This window comes from Erpetoichthys calabaricus, chromosome 1 (assembly GCF_900747795.2).
Source record: "Erpetoichthys calabaricus chromosome 1, fErpCal1.3, whole genome shotgun sequence".
In the NCBI taxonomy this organism is placed as follows: Eukaryota; Metazoa; Chordata; class Cladistia; order Polypteriformes; family Polypteridae; genus Erpetoichthys; species Erpetoichthys calabaricus.
In genome coordinates, this window is record NC_041394.2 from 343,567,146 (window position 1) to 343,591,305 (window position 24,160).

Sequence of the window (24,160 nt, forward strand, 5' to 3'; positions counted from 1 at the left end):
AGCAAACCCGGAGCTTGTCAGTTTAAATCCTGGTACTGACACCACTGTGTGACCGTGAGGAAGTCACTTCACCTGCCTGTGCTGCAAAAAACAAAAGTAATGTAACAAATTGTACCTGAGATGTTGCAAGTTGCTGGAATAAAGGCATAAGTAAAATAGATAAATATGTATTATACACATAGGAACTATTCATTTATTTTCAGTTAAGTCATCTGCAGCAAACCTTTATAAATGAGGGTTTCTCCTTTTTAGATAGTGCAAACTGTTTCTTCTTCATTGAGGTTTTCTCTTGGAGAGCTTTTTTAATTTCATTGAAAATTAAAGCAGCAGCTGCCAAAATATGTAGCTTTCTTATTAATTTTTCAACATTGTGTAAAATAACTTTATAAAGTAACATAAAAGGTTTAAATACTGGTTATCCTTTTACACTAAAATATTACTAAAGAGATACAAAAAAGTAAAATGCATATGTTCTTTTTCTTTAAGGAGATTAAATGTTACTGAAGAAAGAAAAAAAAACTAAAACAGCCAAATGGGGCTATGCATACGAACTTAAAAGGTTTAAATAAAACAGAAATATATACTTTTATTTTTACTTCCTTAACTTGTGGAGGGTGTATCCTGTAGCAAAGCCCTAACTTTTTTCGTGAAAGCCTGTTTCAGTCAATAAGTCTTAAAAACAGGTGTAAAGATATTGACAATAAGCTACGCAAACCCACCAAGACATGGAATCGTTTAAATCAAGTATCATTACATCTTCCTTTCTTAAAGAGAAGTAAGGCAGTACTTATAAGCTTAGTAATGTTATACATTTCAAATGCTACTTTGATAAACTTTATCACTTCAAACAACTGAACTATCCAGAACATTTCAGGCATACATCCAGCATTCAAACTATGTATAAAAAGCACAACTGTTAAAGGAATTCAGCATTTCTTAATTGAAAATGTTCCTTTAATCCTCAACATGTCTCAATGAGTTGTTCTGGTGGTTTTACTTGACATTTTGATATTCTGGTTAATTGTGTTTGCAGTTGAGATGTTCTTTCCTGATTTATACTTGTTTTCTCGTTAATATTTGTTTCGCTGGTGTTAGTGTTCTGATTAGAGGTTATTGGTCCTTTGATGTCTCGACGGTTTCTTCTTAGAACAGCTCCTATTACGCAATTCCGTCACATACTGGTCTATTGTTTCGCCGCTTTTCTGGAAACATGTAAAAAACTTGTGCCGCTCAAAGTCACATTGCGCTTTGGGTTGCAATACGCTTCAAATTTTTCAACTATTTTGTTCAATTTCATATTGTCTCCATCTTCTTCAAACTGAAAATTGCTATACACCTCTAGCGCCTTTTCGCCAATTACATGTAGAAGCATAGACACTTTCATTTTTTCACTTTTCCTATCTGCTTCAATCGCAGCAAGATACAACTCGAATCTCTGTTTAAATCTTTTCCAATTTTCAGCTACATTTCCCTTTAACTGGAGATTTGGTGGGGGCTGTAATCCTTCCATATTTTTTTTCTCTTTTGCTAGAACGTCTTAGCGCTTTCTGACCACGTTTTCGGGTTACTCACAGACACGTGACTCGTTCAAAAGCTGAACCTCTTCTTCACATTCCTCTTCCAATCCGCCACTTCTGACACCATGTAGTGATCTTGTTAGGTTCGTAGTTTAATCAATACACAGGATTGAAAGATATAATAACTTTTTAATAGACAGACTTTAGAGACATTTACTGTACATGTTACTACTCGTTCTTTAGTTCACGCCCATTCTCCTACTTGCATCCGCATTCACAGGCATTACTAATCATTCTGTAAGTATCCCTTAATAGACCTTACTAATCAACTATCATTACAAAATCCAACGTGGTTTGTGCCCTTCAGAATAAAAACCATTTGCATTTACTTTTTTAATAAAAGGCGAGCTTTTAAGCCTGAGAAATCACCCCGTAAATACACACGTTTAATTGCACATGTGTTAATATGTATGCTTACACATTATTAAACCCACCAAGACATGGAATAGTTTAAATCAAGGCGCTGCGCTACCTTCTTCCAGATCGGCCCCAAGGCGTTTCAAGTGATTACGTAGGAGGCGTGATGACGCGATACGCGACTCCGCCCCCGTCCATTACAGTATATGGACAAAAAAGAGGTTCCAGTTATGACCGTTACGGTTTGAATTTCGAAATGAAACCTGCCTAACTTTTGTAAGTAAGCTGTAAGGAAAGAGTCTGCCAAATTTCAGCCTTCCACCTACACGGGAAGTTGGAGAATTAGTGAGTGAGTGAGTGAGTGAGTGAGTGAGTGAGTGAGTGAGTGAGTGAGTGAGTGAGTCAGTCAGTCAGTCAGTCAGTCAGTCAGTGAAGGCTTTGCCTTTTATTAGTATCGATACATATAAAGGAGAGTTGGGATCCGTGTGGCTGTGTTTGTGTGTTTGTGGAGGGACGGAGAGTTAAGGTGGGTGGGGGAGTCACGTGATCATCTCCCCTCCCATTCACCTCATTTCATTCACTTCATTTCGCTCCGAGCTGAGCTCGGCAGTTGACGCGGTTAGTTCTTTCTCCTTTACTGATTTACTGTTTCGTAGACGCAGTACTTACTGATTAGTATTTGTTCCTTTAGTGTTTCTTAGTGTTTAGTAGACGCGGTGTGCCGGTGTTCCCGGCGGTGTTGTGGTTTAGTGTTACTTTCTATTTCGTTTTTGTACTTTAGTGTTTAATAATAAATAATAATAATTCATTTCATTTATATAGCGCTTTTCTCAGTACTCAAAGTGCTAAAATAGTGAGTGATACTTAGCTGATAGCAGTGTAGAAGCAGCACAGCACAACGGAGCCGGTAGGACAGGCGGGTGTGGTAGCGTAGCTGAGCGGCGATAGCAAGCAGCAGAAAGCACAGCAGGAGGAGGAAGCAGGATTTGGATGTTCCAATACACAGCCATAAACAGTAACGCTTGGTAATTTCAGGCGTGATCGCCCCGAAGCCATAAGCCAGGTTAATATGAACATCAGATCAGTTCCAGGTCGTAGAGTACTGTAAGATGAAACGGGAGCAGATCAGCATAGCGAATATAACCACGGAGACAGATCATCCCGAGGTGCTAGATCGCCGGGTACAAAGAAATGTTCGTAGGTCTCGTCGCGTGATCCACAGTCTCGGCTGTTCCCAGTAAAGTGGAGTCCATAAAATCTGTAAATTTTAAGCCAAATCCAAGCAATTCGAGTCAGCTGTATCCACGAACTATACGTACAATAAACAAAATAAAACAAGCATAAGAAAGTGCAGAATTAAGGCGAATTTTGCGAAACGTGTTGTTAACAGAGAGGAACGGCGACAACAAGCGTGCGCCAGCGTCCCCTCACCTGCTACAATAAAGCAGTTATAATAAAGAAGTTTAGTAGACTTTTACTTTATCTCATTTAGTGTTCTTCCCGGCGGTGTTGCCGTTTTTTAGTGTTAGTGTCTACTTAGTGTTTGTGTTTAGTGTTATGGAAGGAGTGATCTTACCACTGTCAGATTTTGCAATGAATGAGTTGGTAAATAATGATTATTTATCAACAGATCACATGAGCAAATTCAACGAAATTTGAGCTGCGCATACAATTTTCCAACCTCAAGAGGTTTTGCTAATGTGGACTCCTGACATACCTATAATGCCCATTCCACAAAATACAAAACATATTCAAATATTACCTTCTGCAGCTACTGAACGAGTGACATGTGTACCTATTATGATGGTGCTGAAGGTCTAAACTTTTGAATTCTCAGTAAAAGGGAAACAAAGCTTTTAAAATTGTTTGTACTGGACAATGTTTGAAATGATCCAGCTTGTGTGGAGACCTTCATCCTCTATTCTCTGTCTTGAAACGTGTTTTGTGCATTTGTAATGAGGAGTTATTAAACTTTCAAACGTTTTCCTGGTATTTAATTTTAATGCATAATTGTTCTCCCTGTGAATATTGTAAGGAGGGAAAGAGATCTATTGTATACAAATAAATGTGTATTTTGGTAAATGGCTTTAAAATGATATCACTTGATTGAGTATGGTGTTTAATCCATCCATCCACTGTATCCTAACTACAGGGTCACGGGGGTCTGCTGGAGCCAATCCCAGCCAACACAGGGCACAAGGCAGGAAACAAACTCCAGGCAGCGTGCCATCCCACCACAGGGCACACACACACACACCAAGCACACACTAGGGACAATTTAGGATCGCCAATGCACCTAACCTGTATGTCTTTGGACCGTGGGAGAAAACCGGATTACCCGGAGGAAACCGACGCAGACACTGGGAGAACATGCAAACTCCACGCAGGGAGGACCTGGGAAGCGAACCCAGGTCACCTTACTGTGAGGCAGTAGCGCTACCACCGTGCTGCCCATTATTAGTAGTCAACTTGATTGATTTTTTCATCAGCATTGGTGAGAAGGCATTTGTATGATGCCCTGTTATTTTTTTGTTTCTGGAAAGGGAAAAGGAAACAAACTTCTGTTTCTCCTCTATGTTGACTTCTTTCTGACACAACATGGAGTAGGATGGATTCCAGTCAGTTATAAGTGCTTACTGTCCAAGCAGGAGTGAACCTCACTCTTTAGTCAGGACAGTTCAGTTGTACTTCTCTCTTATGTGAATTCTAGTGTGTGTCTGAAGGTGGCTCATTTGTGAAAACTGTTTGCTACATTCAATACAGCAATACGGCTTCTAACTGTGAGGCAGCAGCGCTACCACTGAGCCACCCATGGTGTTTAATACTTCTTATTAAATGATTCTGTATTTTTTAAACCGATGGTATCTTTGTGGTGGCATATAGGCAGTGGTGCTGGCTCACAGCAAGGAGTCCAGGTTTGCGGCTCGGGTTCTCCCTGTGTTGAGTTTGCGGCTTGGGTTTTCTACTCAAAGACATGCAGGTTAGGTGGAGTGGCTCTAGTGTGTGGTTCTGTGAGTGTGTGTGTGTTTGTATGTGTGTCCTCCCTGCAATTGCCTGGTGCCCTGTGCAGGTTTTTTTCCTGCCTTTTGCCGTATGCTGGTTGTGATAGGCTCCAGCACCCCCCACTGCCCTGTTCAGGACTGAGTGTGTTAGACGAATGAATGAATGAATGAATGAATGAATGAATGGTGTCTTGCTTTCCATAAACATTTTTTTATGGTTATATATGTCATTTTACCCATGATAAAAATATGTTTAAAAGTTTTGGTTAGGGTGCCTCCATTCACATACAAGAAATAAGAGTAGAAATTTACATTTCCATGGGCTCTGTTTCAAGTAGATCAGGTCCTTGCTGGATATTCTTTTGGAGTAACTAAAATTCCAGATTATTTGTCTTATGTACTTAAGACAAGTATAACATATAGCAAAGTGTAACTGTTTAAACAGGACAAAAGACTGGGGCCCTGACTTCTCAAAAAATTGCTTCATGGAAATTATCTTATGTGTTTCTAAAGAAATGTAAAAATTTGCATTATTGAAAGTTGTATCCTCTGTGCCTTACAGACTTACTTTTAAAAATATTTTGCTTGGGTAGATGCAATAATTACAAATCTTTTTTTTGTGATTTTTAATCTTTTAATCACCAAATACAATTTATTGTGTTCATAATTTGCCATTTCTCAAATACACCAACTTTCTCTCCAAATGGAGGTATATATTTTTTTTAATAAGATTAACTTTATTAAGTAATCAGTCACACTGCCTGCTCTTCCCGCTGTGTGTTCTGCTGTCTTTGACCACTCTGAGCCTGTGTCATTGTCTCTGTTGTCTGATCTGATGCAATGCCTCAATTCTACAAATTGCCCCCCAGACAGTTTCCCCTCTCAATTACTTAAGGGGTCTTTTGATTTTGTCAGACCAAGTATTGTTACCTTAATAAATAACACCTTCATTTCTGGTTGTGTTCCTGCTGCCTTGAACTGTTGCTCTGGTGCAGCCACTTATTAAATAACAAACTCTGGACCCTCTAATGCAGCGTTTCTCAACCTTTAAGTATTTGCGACCCGAATTTTCATAACAGTTTTAATCGCGCCCCCCCCCCCCTAACGTTTGTTTGAAACCCTAATAAAATTTATTCCTATATTTTTTGCTGCCGATACACTGCTACAAGTTTAAAAGTTCCCTACGAATAGTGAAATTATGCCACATATGGCAACATCCATGCCCATATTTTTGTTACTTAGCCCCACAGTTTGAGAACTGCTGCTCTAATGTGTCAAATTCCAGGCCAGTTTCCAATCTGTCATTTTATCTAAAGTCTTAAACAAAGTTGTCCTTAATCAATTACAAATGATGATGAAAATAGTATTCTGGAAAAATTCCAGTCCGCTTACAGATCTTGATACAGCACTGAAACAGCCTTGTTAAAGGTTTACAATGACCTCCTCCTGACTACTGACGCTGGAGACTCTGATGTTCTTGTACTGTTAGATCTCGTCTCAGCTTTGATACTATGGATCTTATGATTCTTATATCCCATCTTCGACAGTATGTAGGCATCAACGGTAAGGCCCTTAAATGGTTTAAACCTTATCTAAGCAACAGGAGTTTTGTCTGTTCACTTGGGTGAGTTCTCATCCTCTTCAGCTCTTCTTACTTGTGGGGTTCTGCAGGGCTCCATCCTTGGACCAGCTCTCATTTTGATCTACAAGTTACCTTTAAGGCTTCACTGTTAACAAGCATGGCTTCTCCTTTCACTGCTATGCTGATGACACTCAGATCTATGTGCCACTAAAATCAAACCAGAGCGAGACAATACAGACACTCCATGCGTGCTTGAATGATATTTAATCCTGGATAGCAATGAATTTTCTAAAAATAAATGATATTAAAACTGAGATTGTGGTGTTCAAAAACCCAGAAACCTTGAGTGTCTCTAATGCTACTACTGGACCCCTTGCTATATTCAATTCATAAAGCTCAACCAAACTCGACAAACAGATAAATTCTGTGCTGAAAGTGTGGATTTTTCCAGCTGAGACTTTAAGGTAAAGGCTTTTCCTTCTTTAAATGATCTTGCAGAGGCCTTCCATGCTTTTATGACATCTTGTTCAGATGATTGCCGTTCTTTGTCGGTAGGTGCTGATCGGGCCTTGTTATGATGCCTTCAGCAAGTCCTCACCACTGCTACTTGCTTACTGACTGGCTCTCGTAAGTGTGGCCATATTTCACCAATACTGACCTCGCTTCATTGGCTTCTAGAATTGATTTTAAAATTCTATTCCTTATTTTTAAATGTTTGAATTGAACAGCCTCATCTTACCTCTCTGAACTTCTTCACTTGTATGTGCCAACAGGAGCACTGTGGTCTACTACCCAGATGCTCTTAGTTGTGCTGAGGTCAAGGTTGAAGCAAAGGGGGCTCAGGATGTTCGGATGGCTGCTCCTTTTCTCTGGAATGGCTCACCTTATTATATTCGGTCTGCTCCCTCATTGGCCATTTTTAAGTTATCATTAATGTCTTATTTCTTCTCGCTGGCATTTGACGCTAAAGGAGGTTGACATTATATCTGTATATGTTGGCTCATGTACATTCATGATTATAAATACTGTATGTTTGTGAGTGAGTGAGTGAGTGAGGGCTTTGCCTTTTATTATATATATATACTGTATATATATATATATTTTTTTTTTTTCATTGCATTCCTAGTCTGAATCCCGACCTGATTGTATGGGTGGTTACCTACCAGATAACGCATGTGGTTGGTCTGCAAACATCCGCCACAGGGTCCTCTTCAGTTGCGAGAAGCAAATCATGGAATGTTGCATACTTTACTGTCAAATAATGCAAAGAGTACGCAACATTGTATTCGTAGTCTGAGTCCCGACCACCCATAACCACCCACTCTTCTCGCAATTGAAGAGGGCCCCGTGACTGATAATAATAATAATAATTCATTACATTTATATAGCGCTTTTCTCAGTACTCAAAGCGCTATCCACACAGGGAGGAACCGAACCTACAATCTTCCACAGTCTCCTTACTGCAAAGCAGCAGCACTACCACTGCGCCACCTGTGAGGATGTTTGCCGAATGGCAGACTAATCACAGGCGTTACCTGGTAGGTAACCACCGATACAATCAGGTCGGGACTCAGACTACGAATGCAATGAATGTAATTACTCCGATCTACAGGCTATCAAATAAACGAACTAAACGCCGTGGCGCAGCGTAAAGGGACTTCGTCACTGACGTCCGAGGTTCGATCCCCGCAAGGGGAGCAGTGGAGTGTTTACGCCTGATGAGCCCAAATAAGGGCGAAACACGTGTCACGTACTCTTTACATTATTTGACAGTAAACTATGCAACATATATATATATATATATAGAGAGAGAGAGAGAGAGAGATTTGTTAATGTTACTTTAATTTAAAATATATAGTATAAGAGAAAAACTGTACCATTTTATCAGGCCATGTTTCACAATTTAGTAGTAGGTTAATGAAGTAGTTACACAGAAAATCCTATATATATTGATTTTTTATTGCATGTTATCTTACGTTTTACTTTAATCATTTAGTGTGTAAATGAAAACAGAATTGCTTTAATCTAGCAAATAGATAGTGGGCTCTTAAAACATAAAGGAAACGATTTAAATGACTTCCACATTATTTTGAACTAGATTAGATAGACTAGATTTTTTGTCTTAAAATATTATTACTGATTTAATAGTAATTGCAGTTATTTTGTGTTTTTTTTTTTCTTCTTATATTTCATATGCAACACAGGTCTGTGCCCAAATTTCAAAGGATTACTCAGATAAACCTGAAGGAAACATTCCTGTCTTCCCTGGAGAAACTGCACTCCTCAGCCTTAATCAGGCCACACTGAACAAAAGGTGGCAAAGTGGGATGGGAAATGCAGAGCTTATTGGTTAAACATGTTAGTTAAAATGTATCTGGCAATTAACAGAGTTATCAACAATTACAGACTCTGAATATAACATCTATTAACTACTTCAGAATGGAATTTTTCTTTATCAATATGCTATTAATAAATTATTCAGAATATAATATTTTTCTAACTACACAGGTTACAGTTGATGCTGCATACAAGAAAGCCAATGGCTCTTCTAGGTCTGTGAAATAAATATTTGAAGCTATGCTTTTCATTTGTAAAATCTGATATCTTAAACAAAAACATTGGAACTGTTCATGTTTATAGTAATTTGCAAACATAATTTATTTGAAAAAAAAAATCAAAACTATATTGATTTGTTTTACTTCCTATTATGGTAGTTTAAAGCATTAAAAGAACGCATAGTATTTCTGAATGTGTATGTCATTTGTGTGTCTGCAAGGGTTCTCTTGGCACTCCAGTTTCTTTCTTAAAGACAAACACACTTGGAAAAGTGATTACGGGGTGTGTGTGTAAGTGTGAGTGTGTGTTCTGTAGGTCATTGGTATTCTGTTTCAGTTAAACATATGCTTTATGCTCAGTATTGCCGAAATACCCTGGCAAAGGAAGGAATAGTTATGAAAAATAAAAGACTAAATGCACAATATGTCATAAAATCTTACTAATTCAAGCTCATTGACCTGCTCATGTTATACAAACTAAAAATTACAACTTTTCCAAGAAGTATTATTCTTTTTTCAAGAAATATATTGAACAGTCATGCACAAAAAAACTCTAGTTTGAGGAACTTTTAAGTGTAGATAGATAGATAGATAGATAGAATTGAACAGCACATAGATAGATAGATAGATAGATAGATAGATAGATAGATAGATAGATAGATAGATATTTTTTTTTACTTAAGTAAGGAATGCCGCACAATTAATAATGAGCTGCTTAATTATTTGGGCGTGTTTAGAATGCAGAGGTGTTCACAAGTACACGGCAGAAAGAAACGAGAGCACATGTCGGAATGCCAAGTCGTGGACAATATCAGCCCCGCATTTATGTATGTATTTTCTCTGTTGATTTAGATTTACAAATGTTATTCGGTACAATATTCATTCCAGTTGCTTTGGCCCGCTTATAATCACTCCTCTTCCGAATGCTTTATAGTTTTCGCTTTTACATTTGCGGTATTTTTTATTTAACAAGACGACCGTCGTCGTTTCAACTGTAATCGGCTCATTAAGTTGACGTATAGAATTCTCTGCGGCCCCTTTAAGAATTTACTTCCGTTGATATGAGGTGAAGGGGCGATCAGAGTGCGGAGCGCGCTGACGCGGTTGAAAGATATACGCATGCGCATAAAGTACAAGTCTTTTGGTGGTGTGCCTCTCTCTATGTATTAGTCATCAAAACGTTGTGAGCATGCATAGTAATCCTAGACCTTCCTGCATGATTAGACGAAACACCCGTTAAGTTACATGGCGCACACCCGACGTTTTAATTTCGCTTGCAATGTTTTAGCAAACTGTCGCGCTGATCTATGGCAGCATCCGAATGACGTCATCCAGGGCGACGGCTTCTGAAGCGCCGCTGCCGCATCGCTTTGTGCACACGGCATTACAGTAGAGGAAGACTGTGGTGAATCGAGGCAGGAGTTTCAACGGGATTAGAAATAAGCTCGTCTCCGAGAGACAGACGGTAAGTGATCCGGGCTTCGGGCGCACTTATGGATGTGTGAGTTTTAATTCGCTCCACTCAGACTTCCTGCACGCGACTTGAGTGAGAGGCACGCGGCGCTTTTGTGTTCTTCAGCCCAGCATCGAACTTTGCCAGTGCAATCGCTTGTGAAAACTCTCGGTATATAATAAGACAGCAAGACCCCCGCGAGCATCTCAGCATTCGGGTCGCATCCCTGTGCTTTAATGTAATGCGTTCGCGGCTGCACCAGTTCTTTTTCACAAAAAAGAAATGTTCTTGACACTTTCGCTTCTGCTTCTGTCCACCCGCACGATTTTAAATCCATCCAGTGCAACTGCAGAGTCCAGTGTTTCAGTTCTTAGCTACTGCTGAGTTTGTAATCTCTTTCGCTCACAATCAGCGTTGAGCACTCATCCATTTTATTCAATAGCGATGTCAGCCCATGATGATCGAAGGCTAAACAGCCGGACTCCTGACATCTTTTCCTCAGCGTCCGCTCTGTAGCTCCGCTGGTAGCCCAGTGATTAGATCCGGCACTCTGGGAGACAAAGGGCTCAGGTCCAGCAGTTGTTGTCGAAGGTAGGAGAGTCAGAATCTTCCTCACATTTTGGGCTGTCCAAGTTCTTTTAAAAAAGGAGCAAACAACAACGAAGGCAAACGAGCAAACTGTTTCAGGTGGCTGTTTGTAGCAGACGTGGATGATGCTTTTTAATATTCCTTCCCTGTATATGTACTCTGGTTTTCTTCCCATATCCCAATAGCTTCTGTTTTATTGTACTGGACCCGGGTGGTGAGGTGGAAGCTAAGTCCCATTTGGCAACTGCTTAATGTAACTTTATCAGGCACTCTTAGGTGAACACCACCATCAGGAATAACATTGATATTCTGGGCAAGACTTGCTTTCATTTAATTAGAATATTCATGAGGGTCAATAATGGAGTTACGTTTTGTCCTCCTCTACCCTGTTGGTTATGGTTACCCATGGCAGATTGGTTCATCAGGAGCACAAATCTCCAGACAGTGGAGATCTAAGGAAGACTGAGTTACACAAGGCCTCCACCACACCAAGGTCTCAATACAGGGTGGCGATGCTATTTAATAGGAGTTTATTACTGTGTTAATTATGATGTGTGTTTGTTTGGAATGTGTACTTCCACAAGATGAAGCTGATAAACCTGAAACTTATTGTTTCCAGCTGTTCATCCATCCATTATCCAACCCGCTATATCCTAACTACAGGGTCACGGGGGTCTGCTGGAGCCAATCCCAGCCAACACAGGGCGCAAGGCAGGAAACAAACCCCGGGCAGGGCGCCAGCCCACCGCAGTCCAGCTGTTCAAAACAGCAATAAAGTTCAGTGTTGGAGATTTTAATATAAAACCTGTAAATACTCATTTAGACTTGTACCATTTAGCTGTTGTCCTCTGTCATCAAGTCCCTTTGTTCAGACAGTTTATTTTTGCAAACCCTCTGGTGACGCCTAATGCTCCTGTCATACATGACTCTCAGTGAGTCTTCAAACTGCAAGGGCAAAAATGATGTCAGTTTATATTAGAAAAGAATTAAATTAGGAGGTAGGAGATGATTACCATAAATAAAATTACACAGCATTGCTGGTTTATTGGATATTTTACTACACATGATCACTGAGGGTGCAAATTTTTTTTTCAGTTTAAATTAGGGAGGAAAATATTCATAAATGTGCAGGTTTTATTTTTATGAAGTCAGACTTTGCAATGAAGCAGGAACCCCACACCCTTAACATTTGTGTTGATCAGCTCAGTTAAATGCAAGCTGCCATTGGTTCATATCTGATTACTTATGGGGTACACCAGGCTCCATCACAGTGGCAGCAAACCCTGATGTGGTAGTAGGTGAGCAGCCCTTCAGTTACCATTCATCCATCCATTTTCCAACCCGCTGAATCCAAACACAGGGTCATGGGGGTCTGCTGGAGCCAATCCCAGCCAACACAGGGCACAAGGCAGGAACCAATCCTGGGCAGGGTGCCAACCCACCGCAGGACACACACAAACACACCCACACACCAAGCACACACTAGGGCCAATTTAGAATCGCCAATCCACCTAACCTGCATGTCTTTGGACTGTGGGTGGAAACCGGAGCGCCCGGAGGAAACCCACGCAGATACAGGGAGGACCCAGGAAGCGAACCCGGGTCTCTTAACTGCGAGGCAGCAGCGCTACCACTGCACCACCGTGCCACCCTCCTTCAGTTACCACATTGGCTTAAAGGTGTACAAACCTAACATTATTCAAAATGCCCTTCACCTGTGTCATTTGGGAAACTCCTTTAGTGCTGGCAGTTTAAATTCATGAGGTAGACACTATTGTATTTTTTTTTTTATTTGCTGCATTTATTCTATGGCACTGATTGCTTCAATTCTTCATATTTTGTAATTTCTGTGAAGCACCTTTTCATGGTGTCTGCTGTAGGAAATGTGAATTGTTCACTCAGTTAATGATCAGTTTTCCATTTGGTAATACTGGTAATTAATTAAAATAATTAACAGGATGGTCAGAAAGGGACACCAAATTAATGTAGGTGGAGTGAGGGATCTCAGTTTCACTTTCCAGCCAGGAAGCAAACAAATCTGTACAAGCTATGAACGAGGCTCATAAATCAGAAAAATTCTACAATAAATACCCTCACTGTCTCTGTTGTGATTCAGTATGGTGAGAGACTATTTCACAAATAACCCAAACACGCTTGCTACAATAAGCAAAGTGATACAATTTGTTTATAACATAAGGATAATAGAAGATGAATATATAGAAATGTAGATATTGTGTGTGTATATTTGTGCCATACTTGTAGAAGAAATCCATCCATTTTCCAACCCGCTGAATCCGAACACAGGATCACGGGGGTCTGCTGGAGCCAATCCCAGCCAACACAGGGCACAAGGCAGGAAACAATCCTGGGCAGGGTGCCAACCCACCGCAGTGTAGAAGAAATCAACATCTTAATTAACCTCCTTAACATTACATCTTTCCCCGAAAAAACATGTAAAAAGTGTTGCATTTTTTGGCTTGGAAAATTACGTATTTATTAAATCTTATCTTTCTACTGTAAAATGTGCAAAATACAAAGTCAGAAATGCAGAAACTATAATAATAATACCATATATACTGTCAATGTGTCGTTTGTATTTTATATCCTGAAGTACGGTGAAATACACAATACAGCGTCATAGTCGGTATAATAGTAGCGTCATTTCTTGCGGATTTTCTTTCCTGACTGATCAGCTTTTGAACATCCCACTGCACATTTTGCGATTGACATGCGCGTCACTTCTGGATTCATCAGAATCACTTTCTGTTTCACTGTCTGTTTCAGTTTCATTATCTGAAGACAGATTCACTTCATCATCACTGCTTGTATCACTGTCAAGAGTGTGCAGCACCTGGGCTGCTGAAAATATTTCTTATCAGACGACATTATGAGGCTAGAAGAAGACGTGTCTGCACCATTGCCTGAGTAACACTTGGACCTGTGCCATTACGTAAGACATGTCTATATCGTTTCTCAAGTAACGCTCGGCACTAACACTACTGGCACTTTTACAGTCCGAGTAAACTTTGGGTGTTATGCCTGAGTAAGATGCGTCTATACAGTTAGCCAAGTGACTAATGTTTTTAGCACTGTTGTTACAGCCAGAGTGACACTCAGGTCTAATGCTAAGGAGGATAAAGAAAGAAACTTATCCTATAACAGGACAAATCAGTAATTAGGCAGTAGTAAAGGCTGTTTGTCGATGTCATTTATTACTCTTTAGCTAATGCTTGAACAGAGAGCATTCTTCTACAGCATGATCAGAATAGTCACATATTTAAGGTGTAGGTCTATTTTACCTTCTTCTCGCAGCTGCTTCCATTAGGGGTTGCCTCAGCAGATCGTCATTTTCCATAGTGTAGGTCTATTTTATCAGCAACTTAATTTACATAACAGTGTCAATCATTGCATATATTACTCTGGTTGGTTCATTGGTTTACACCTAACTGATCTATTTAAAATAAGTATTTTGATACATTCTGGTTATTCTTATACTCTTCAGGTTGAGCCTTGAAATATCCGTGTATATAACAACTGTCCAGTCTTGTTGAGTACAGGTCACCTGATCTCTTAGTCATCCTTCCGTACATTTTGTGTATTATATTTTTGTCTCTTTGTTCACTTGATCTTTTCTCTGGACTTCTGATATGACTGAACAGGTTTCTGACATTTATTAATCCTTTATGCTGTTTCTTTAAGATGAATTCTATAGTACCCTCAAACTGTTCTTCCTCATATTACAGCTATTACACTCCTATTCATAACCTATTTCTCTGTCTGTAAGTATGCTTTTATAACATTTGTCAATTGGTAGATGAAATTCATTATCCAAATCTAACATTGCCACATGCCTGCCCACAGAGCCCTTTAAGTTGCATGACAGTCCAGAGGACGAGGAGCACATCACAGTTGGAGCTCAGCTGTGCATATCATGGTAACTCATGTTCGCACTGTTTAAACGTGGTGTGATTTTTTTTGTTTGCCTTTTCTCTATTCCTGTATTAAATGTAGCATCCTCGCACCATATCTAATTTTATTAGGGCTGCACTACTCCATAACAATGTAGTTGATGGCCAGGGGTTGCCCACATCAAAACATGGACTCCTATCCTTCTGTTGCTAAGAATTGGTTTAAAATTTCATAATAAAGCCTGAACCACCACCCGATCAGAGTTGCTATGGGTGGGTTTACAGCAAGTTAAAGTACAAGGTGAATCAAACTTGCTGTCAAAACTACACAGAATTAGTAAAGATAGCTCAATGGAAATGCTGAAACAATTCAAATGTGTTGTTAATTACAAATTAAAAATCAAGCACAATCCACAGCTAAAAACCCCTGTAGACCTCCACCCCAAATCAAAGCTCATATAACAAACGTGAAAAGGAAAATGGTGCTGATTGAAACAAAACTCTAAATGCCACCCCAGCTGACCAGCCACTCTAGTTTACAAGCCAATAATAATAATAATAATAATAATTCTTTGCATTTATATAGCGCTTTTCTCACTACTCAAAGCGGTCAGCAATTGCAGGTTAAGAGCCTAACAGAGCAGAGTCCCTATTGACATTTACGGGATTCCAACTAGCAACCTTCCGATTGCCAGTGCAGATCTCTAGCCTCAGAGCCACCACTCCGCCTGAAATAAATACTTTAAAACATTGCTGTCAAAAGCCACTGCTAAGAATAAAAAGAAAACCTGTCACTGTGTGATTAACATCTCGTGGATGAAATATCAAGCAAAGTGAAGATTAGCACTCTGTTTGTCAGAAAGGTCATGTGGTATAGCGGGTCAGTGGCTCAACAATTAGTGGCCAATTTTATATAAATAATCTCACACTAAGAAGGTGCAGGCTCCTAATGGGAGCAGGTTTATGTGAGTGCATTTCACTCCGCGGTTTATTGGGAAACTGGCCTGCACGTGTGGAGGCAGGCGGTTCAGTCAGGCACCTCAATGATGCCAAGGAGGCAGCATAAGATAAAGGAATCTGCATGGGACGGAAGGGAAGAAAGAGACAAATTGGCAGGAACGAGAGGAGAAGGCAGGAGGCGGAGGAGGTTGTTGTGAGTGAATGAGAGAGAGAAGGCAGGCACCTCGGAGAACATCCCAAAGGAAGTGTGCAGCTGACACTCGGGGGCAGAAGGAAGCCACTCCAGCTGAGCGATATGGGATCTGGAGTGATGCTGTGCTCAGATGTAGTGACTCCGTGTAAGGCTGGGAGAAAGGCAGTGGGAGCCGCAGGGGTATTGGAAAGCTCAGTGAGGCATCCTGCGGGTGAAGCCATGGACCGCAGGGGCACGGGCCTGGCAGCGGGAGACAGAGACATGGCTTAGTGTCCCGCTGGGGCCACAGATGGCAGCAGGAGCCTGAGCCTGGGATTGGCACAGAAGGTTAGCTGAACAACCAATTTGGCATCTCCTTGGCTTCAAGGACCCGTTCGGGGTTAAGCTAAGGAGATGTTTGGTTTAAAGAGTTGCACCAGGGACTGGGATTTTAAATAGAAGATTCTTGCCAGGTTTTAACCTTGTTTTTATGGATGTATTTATTTGAATTTTATCCTCCACAGGTCACTTGTTTTTATGTGTTATTTATTTATGTTCTTTCCAGTACTTCACTTCTGAACACTGTTCGTTTTGATTGTTTTAACAAAAGCACTGATGCACTTAAGCACCTACACTTTGTTTTGTGTGAGTGTCCTTATTTGTTAGGCTCATCCCTTATGTACATTTTTGGTGGTGGTGGGTTCAAGAGTCTCCTAGAAGGGTCCAGTAGTATGGAGCGAACCCGTACCATCACAGATCATGACACCAGCTTTAATCTCAATCAACCCGACTCTTCCACTAATACAAAGTAAAACCAAGAGCATAAAATCCATTTAAAAAAACACAACCAGCTTAAATGTTTACCTTGCTTGCCTGTCTTGGTCCCTACACGTGGTTTGTGTGGCCCAGTAAGGTGATCAACAACACTTAAATAAATAAAGGCAACAGAAATAACACTTCAGATGAGCTTTTTCACAAAATGTGTGTCCTCCTTCGACCAAACTGACTGACTAACAAGCAGACCAGCACAACCTCACTTACTAATGAGCTTCAGGTGGGTGTAATATTTCTTGAGCTTCCTCTATAAAGCTAAATTTCCCCTCTGTACTAATAAAGATTCATCCATATGAATCTAAGTGCAAAGTAATGCTTACTTTTGTTTACCACCAAACAGACAAGACCACTGTCATTGATGACACCTGTCAGCCTGAGCTCGCAAACTCATTATTTCACCTGCTCATTTTTTTTGCTGTCACAAGCCGTCCATTCCATCTAATTAAGTTCCTCCTTCATCCGCCCCTTTCTGACATTTGAGGCCTGCCTTGTAAAAACATTATTCAACAAAATTCATGACACAATTCTGGGACTCCAGCAGAACTGCATGTTTAATCCAAACAGTGAATACTGCTGAACCACAACTGTGCCCGATGGTCTCCAACCTGTTGGACCTTCACCATCTTTTCATCTTGTCCTACGTCTGTGTTGGGATCGATCGTCAACCTTCTTCAAACAGCTCTGTCCTGCATTTCCTCCTCAGTCAAACTCTTGTCCCTTTAGATCTTCTTTTACTTTATCTATCCACCTCTATGTTGGCCTCCCTCACTTTCTCTTTCCTTGTACTTCCATTCCCATCACTCTTCTGCCCACATGTTCGTTGTCTCTCCTCCTTACATCTCCCTACCACTTCAGCCTGCTTTCCTGTACTTTATTAGATATCTCATTCACTTTTGTTGAACCTCTGAGTGTATCATTTCTTATACTATCTTTTTTTGTAACTCCACATATCCATCTCAATATTCTCATTTCTTTCACATCAAACCTCTTCTCTTGTGCACCCTTCACTGCTCATGTCTTGGCTCCATACATCATTGGTGGTCTTGCAAACCCCACCTTTAACCTTTGCCTTAATTCTTTAATCACACAAGTATTACAGATGCTCCTGATACCTTCTGCCAAATGCTCCATCCACACTGCACTCTTGATTATCTCTGCAATGAACTTTCCATCTCGGGCTACCACTGATCCTACGATATTTAAATTTATTTAATGTGAAGTGTGAGGAGTTCATGTCAAATTGCTGTGAACTGTCTGAGGTGTCATAAACTTTATTTGAGAGTGGGTGTTGTGAAATGAAAACCTAATGTTTTTAGGTCTTAATAGGGCAGTAGTAATAGAACTAAATCCTGCTGTTTCCACAGAGAGAAAAGGCTGCTTTTTGCTGTAACACCGTGATGGATGTGAAAGAGGAGACCATAAATGTTAAGGAGGAGGACTGTGAATTGAAGTGTGTCTACCCTAAACAGGAGAGCCTGGGCATTAAGAAAGAGGAGGAGGAGGAGGAGGAGTATGAACTGGTGTTTGTGGACATTAAAGAAGAAGCTGAAGAGAAGTGTGTCAGCAGTTTGACTGACATCCAGACAAGTGTCAAGGAAGAAGACCTTCATTATGGATGTGAAAATGATGCAGTGACCGGGTCCATCTTCTCTCATAGCGAACACTCTTCATCTCCGGCGCCTTCTATCAATGTGAAGTCTGACATAGAGGCAACTGAAGATGTTTCATCTCTTAGGACTTCGGAACATCAGCCACCACCTACAAAGAACACTAGAACAAGTAAGTGAAAAGTTTAAAACAGGTGAGAGGTTTAATGTTGTGTGTTATGGGCCTGAAAGGGCAGTCTTGTCCTTTTAAGAGAAACATAGTAATGGAATCTAATTGACACATTTTGTTGTGTGTTTAATGAAGTTATATAATTTAACAATTTGATGTTCTGACTTTATAATTGTAATTTTATGCAAATGCTGTGCTCTACAATAAAAGTTTGTGAGCCCTTTGGAGTTTCCAGGATTTCTGCATTAATTAAATGGTCTGATCTTCAATTATGTCCCCAAAACAGACAAACACAATTGTCTTTAACTAATAACAAATATTAGACTTCTTGTCATTCCATTTAGACATTTACAGTCCAGTCTGTGACCCCTGTTTTTAGTAACTTGTTGGCCCTCCCAACCATTTCTCCCAGCTGCTGATTAGTTTTGAATTTTAGCCTATTCATTCTTTCCAGGTTTTTTTTTTCTTTCAGTTCCTTGACATCTCCTTGACATCTCTGCAAGTCAAATGACATAGCTTCTCCATTTTTGCTGAGCTCTATACTCTGAATTTCCAGAACACAAGTTTCTGACTGCCTTTCTGTCATTTAATTCTTCTTTGCTTCAGCATGTTTTTTTTCATCACCCATTCAGATTCTACTACTCTGACATTTTCTACTTGAAAGATTTTGCGTTCAATGTTCCCTTGATGATAGCAAACTGTCCAGGCCCTGAAGTCTTGTGGAGAAATCTTCAGAAACAAACAAGCACAGTCTTCAGAAAGGCAGTCAGAATTTAGACTTTATTGCACAGCACAGAAAACAACTGCAGAGCACATTAAGCCATCTCAGTTCATGAAGTGAGTCCAGTAGTGTGGGCGCAGTTTGTTTTTATTCCAGTTCTAATCACGAAAAACTCACCATTTTGTACATAATTCTCATCATTCACTTTACATGTTATCTTTGTAATAATGACCTCATTCTGTACCTGTTTTCATAACAATTACCTCGCCTCATAAACGTCTTTCCCCTAATAATAATCTTTTCATAACAATCATTAGGACTTGAAGGTCGTACTTGCTGTCTGGCCCAGAGATGACCATCATCTGATCATATTTTACATTCCTCACATTCCCAATCTTGAGCCAATAAAAATTGGAGGCCTTTTAATTGATCAGCCCTCATCATTAAGTTGGAACCAGGATGACTCACATATGAAAAACTGAACTGTTCACTTAATACTTGCTTGTTGCACCAGCATCCAGTAAGACTAAGATCATAGACAGCTGTGCTGGTAAGTGCAGCACACAGCTTTACTGAGAAGAGCTAAGCTGCTCAAGTTGGAAGCAGGCAAGCAAGCACAGTGCTAAAACCTTTATTAATGAACCCTTAAATTTTTATATTGCTCAAAGCCACCTGATATAGTATGTGTTTTTACCTTGATTAAGATATTGATTCGTGAGGAAACATTTGAAATAGGAACGTAAATGCTATCTAGAATGTATTTGTACATGCCTATGTTACAGCCCGTGAGCATAGGATGCTGTGTCATCAGCCAGTGACGTGCAGCCACATACGATCTGACTTACCAATGCAGGGACAAACCTTGGTAATCAATTCTTAAAACTTCTGTATAATTCAACCTACCTAACACAGTACAGCTTGTTTTTAATCTGGTCGTCTGAAATGTTCATGAGCCTTTATATAAATTTAAATGGTAAAATGTTTATATGTTTAACACTAGAATTACCAGAGTCCATGAAAAAACTCGTAGATCCGGCCTACCTTAAAACCGTTCTCACCTCTCTTTTGTCTTCTAAATGTGCCAATTAAGACGAGCAGCAAGCAGCCAGCTATTCTATCCCCCACCGCCGCAGAACATTCACTAAGTTTTCCCAGCTCATGCCTTGTTTGATTATCTGGGAGTGACTGAAGTGCTGGAGTTTTAGAGTGGAAATAATAGATCGTTATTTGGAACACGTGCATTTCATGTGTGTTCTGTTTCTACAGTAATCTGTGTAAACACATTTTTAAAACGGAAACATTTTTCATATTTTAGTAGTAAATGACAAAATGTAGGCATAAACTACTGTATATAATGTATGAAGCCTGAAGTCCAAAGATCAAGTAAACACTTTCACAAAAAATTCAAGGAATAGACAACAGCTTCATTGGCATAGCGGTAAGATTTGCTGACTTGTAATCAAGAGTCCCCGGTTCGATCCCCACTCACTCCTATATTTGCCGTTTTCAGTAGCGAACTGCTCCTTTTGTTAATATTATACAGTACACACATACATTTGGTTTGCGTCTGTAACACACGGTGTGCATTTATAGGACTTGTAAAAGTTACCGTTTTTTTAACTTTTATTCTCTGTAAATCACGATCACGATACATACTACTGCCCCCCACCCTGGGATCTGACGCTGTTATTTTTAATTGTAAATGGAATAACTGGAGATGTGAGTGGTGTTTTGAGACAATGGAAGTGGACATTCTCTCATCTGGAGGGATTAAAGCTGACACACACACGCTGGTGAATCTGCCTTCTTCGTATCTCACCATCACTTGATTTTTTTTAATTCAGTTTTTTTTCTTGAGTGTTCCTGCTCATGCTGAATCAGTGTGCACCTTATGGTGTATATATGATATTTGGAATTATTCGTTTTATGACCTGTATAGTACATTTTGGAAAACTTTGTGGCACAGATGCAACATTATTCATATTCATTCGCATAACATCTTGCGGTTTGTAATCAGTGACTGCGTGTTTTTTTCCCTGATCTTGCCAGTCCCCACATGTTGCTGTATGCTGTTTCTTTTATACTCAAGGATATGCAGAGGACAGAATAGTACAGAGCAGTAAGTTCAGCGCTATATGCAATCATCAGATTCAAATGTTAACTGTTCACTCACACGCAAGGATCGTCTTTCCTACATTTACGATGTGTGTACCTGTTACAATGTACACGCTTCTCTCTATGCTGTGGTTCCTATTACACACCTGAAAGAAAGAGACAATATATGTGAAAACATCATCGCACTAATGCAATATTATTTGAAAACGAACAGTGTGAGATCGGGTGTGGATTTATGTTGGCGCTATTACTGAAAGAAAAAAAAGATCAACATGTGCGTTGGTCCTGCTGCACTGAATAAGCTCACACCCCCCCACCCACCCCCACTCCCGATCTGACTCTAAGAAACAGCGCAAGTACAGATGCAAACCAAGTGTGATCAAGACTCCCTGGTTCGATCCCCACTCACTCCTATATTTGCTGATTTCAGTAGTAAGCTTCTTTTTTTGTTAATAGCATACAGTACACACATACACTTGGTTTGCGTCTGTACTTGCGCTGTTACTTAGAGTCAGAAAGGGGGGGTGGGGTGGGGAATGTTAGAGCGCGTGAGCTTATTCAGTGCAGCAGGACCAACGCACACGTTGATCTTTTTTTTTTTTTTTTTTTCTTTTCAGTACATGTGCCTTCCCTGTTTATATATCTAGTGACTTTTCTGCCTGTCTGTCTCTTTATTACGCAGTGCTCTGTCTGTCTGTGTGTTATGGATCTTAAAAATAAGTTATAAGGACACTTATTCATGTTAATTGCAGTCTCAATTGTTAAAAAATATTCTAAAAGAAGCATCCCACATGAAAATATTACGATCTCATTAACTGACAGTGCATACCAATTTATACATTTTATGTCCGTTTGAGGTTAAAAAGAAAAAAAAAAAAGAACACTTTCTCCTCAACGGGGAATCGAACTCAGGTCTCTGATGGACAGTAAGCCTGCTGCACTCTGAGACAGCAAATCTAACCGCTACGCCACGGAAGCTGTTGTATTGTTCTTGAACCTTTTGTGAAAGTGTTTATTTGATGTTTGGATTTCATGCTGCTTCACACATTCTATAGTTTATGCCTACATTTTGTAACATTTATTACTAAAATATGAAAAAGTTTCTGTTTTAACAATGTCTTTACTGTAGAAACGTAACACACATGAAATGCGTGTGTTCCAAATAACAATCTGTTATTTCCATTCTAAAACTCCATTTCACTCCCAGATAATCAATCAAGGCATGAGCTGGGAGAAGTTTGTGCACGTTCTAAGTCTGTGGGGGGATGGAATAGCCGGCTGCTTGCAGCTTGTGTTTATCAGCACATTTAGATGACAAAAGACGCTGGTGAAGAGGTGCGAATAGATTTAAGAAGCGATTTAAGGTGGGCCGGATCTATGAGTTTTTTTGTAGGCTCTGATAATTCTAGTGTTAAAGTGTTTATGTTCTAGCGTGCGAGTTTACTTAGTTTCCTTTAAATTTGGGGGCATTGAAGGTTTTTCCAAAAACTTGTTTAGACTTTGAGTCAAAAGGCCAAGCAGAGTCGCCATGTACCAAAACAAAATCTTGTTTTCTCAGTTCCCTCAAGAACACGGCGTCCTTGGTCTTTAAAAAAAACATGGCAATTGAAAAGCAAACAATAATGATGCCTCATTAAGCCACTTAAAAAGATGTCAAGCAACTCTTTTTACTCTCTCTCTCTTATATTTTTATCTATACAGTGGAACCTCGGTTCACGACCATAATTCGTTCCAAACCTCTGGTCGTAAACCGATTTGGTCGTGAACCGAAGCAATTTTCCCCCATAGGATTGTATGTAAATACAATTAATCCGTTCCAGACCGTACGAACTGTATGTAAATATATTGTTTTAAAGATTTTTAAGCACAAATATAGTTAATTACACCATAGAATGCATAGTGTAATAGTAAACTAATGTAAAAATATTGAATAACACTGACACAAACACCCAGGCTCCCTGCTCAGCTGCAAGCACAGGCTCTCTCTCTCTCTCTCTCTCTCAGCAGCACATGAGCCTACCCCCCCCTAACATTGCAGCAGTTCGCGCTATAGCCTTACAATCCGATCGCTGTATAAACACTTTTTAAATGAGTTTTAAGCACAGGGGGGAAAAAAGGAACATTTGAACAAATCCGAACTTTATTTAAAAGCCAACCAAGACAGTAACATTGCAGGAGTTCACGCTAATAGCATTATAATCCGATCACTGTAAACACTCTTTTTAAATGAGTTTTAAACACAGGGAAAAAATGAACATTTGAAAAAGAGAAAAGTAACATTGCAACACTTCTCATAATTAAGTCTCAATAATTCTCGCCACTCTTCACTTGCTTAGAAGCCATGGTTAACTGCAAAAGCACACAAAATACTGTAGAGAACAAAGAGTTCACAGGTAAAGCACGCACGTCTGACTGAGAACAATGAACAGGGAGAGGCTGAACACGTGCTTAAATACAGTAATCGGCGCGTGCGAACCGAAAGGGAAATGAAATAGAGCAAAAAGAGTTCACAGCGAAAGCATGCACGCACGGAGAACAATGCAACACGTGCATAAATCAT

At 39.9% G+C, this 24,160-nt stretch overlaps 1 protein-coding gene across 1 annotated transcript in view; it reads left to right on the forward strand.

Moving 5' to 3' along the window:
- The first annotated feature begins 10,237 nt into the window (after positions 1–10,237).
- LOC114664938 (gastrula zinc finger protein XlCGF26.1-like) overlaps positions 10,238–24,160 on the forward strand; it is a 36,422-nt gene continuing 22,499 nt past the window's right edge. The window contains exons 1-2 of the mRNA XM_051925422.1: positions 10,238–10,538; positions 18,353–18,767. Coding sequence (XP_051781382.1) covers positions 18,386–18,767 — 382 coding nt within the window. The 5' untranslated portion in view covers positions 10,238–10,538; positions 18,353–18,385. The remainder of the gene's footprint in view (positions 10,539–18,352; positions 18,768–24,160) is intronic.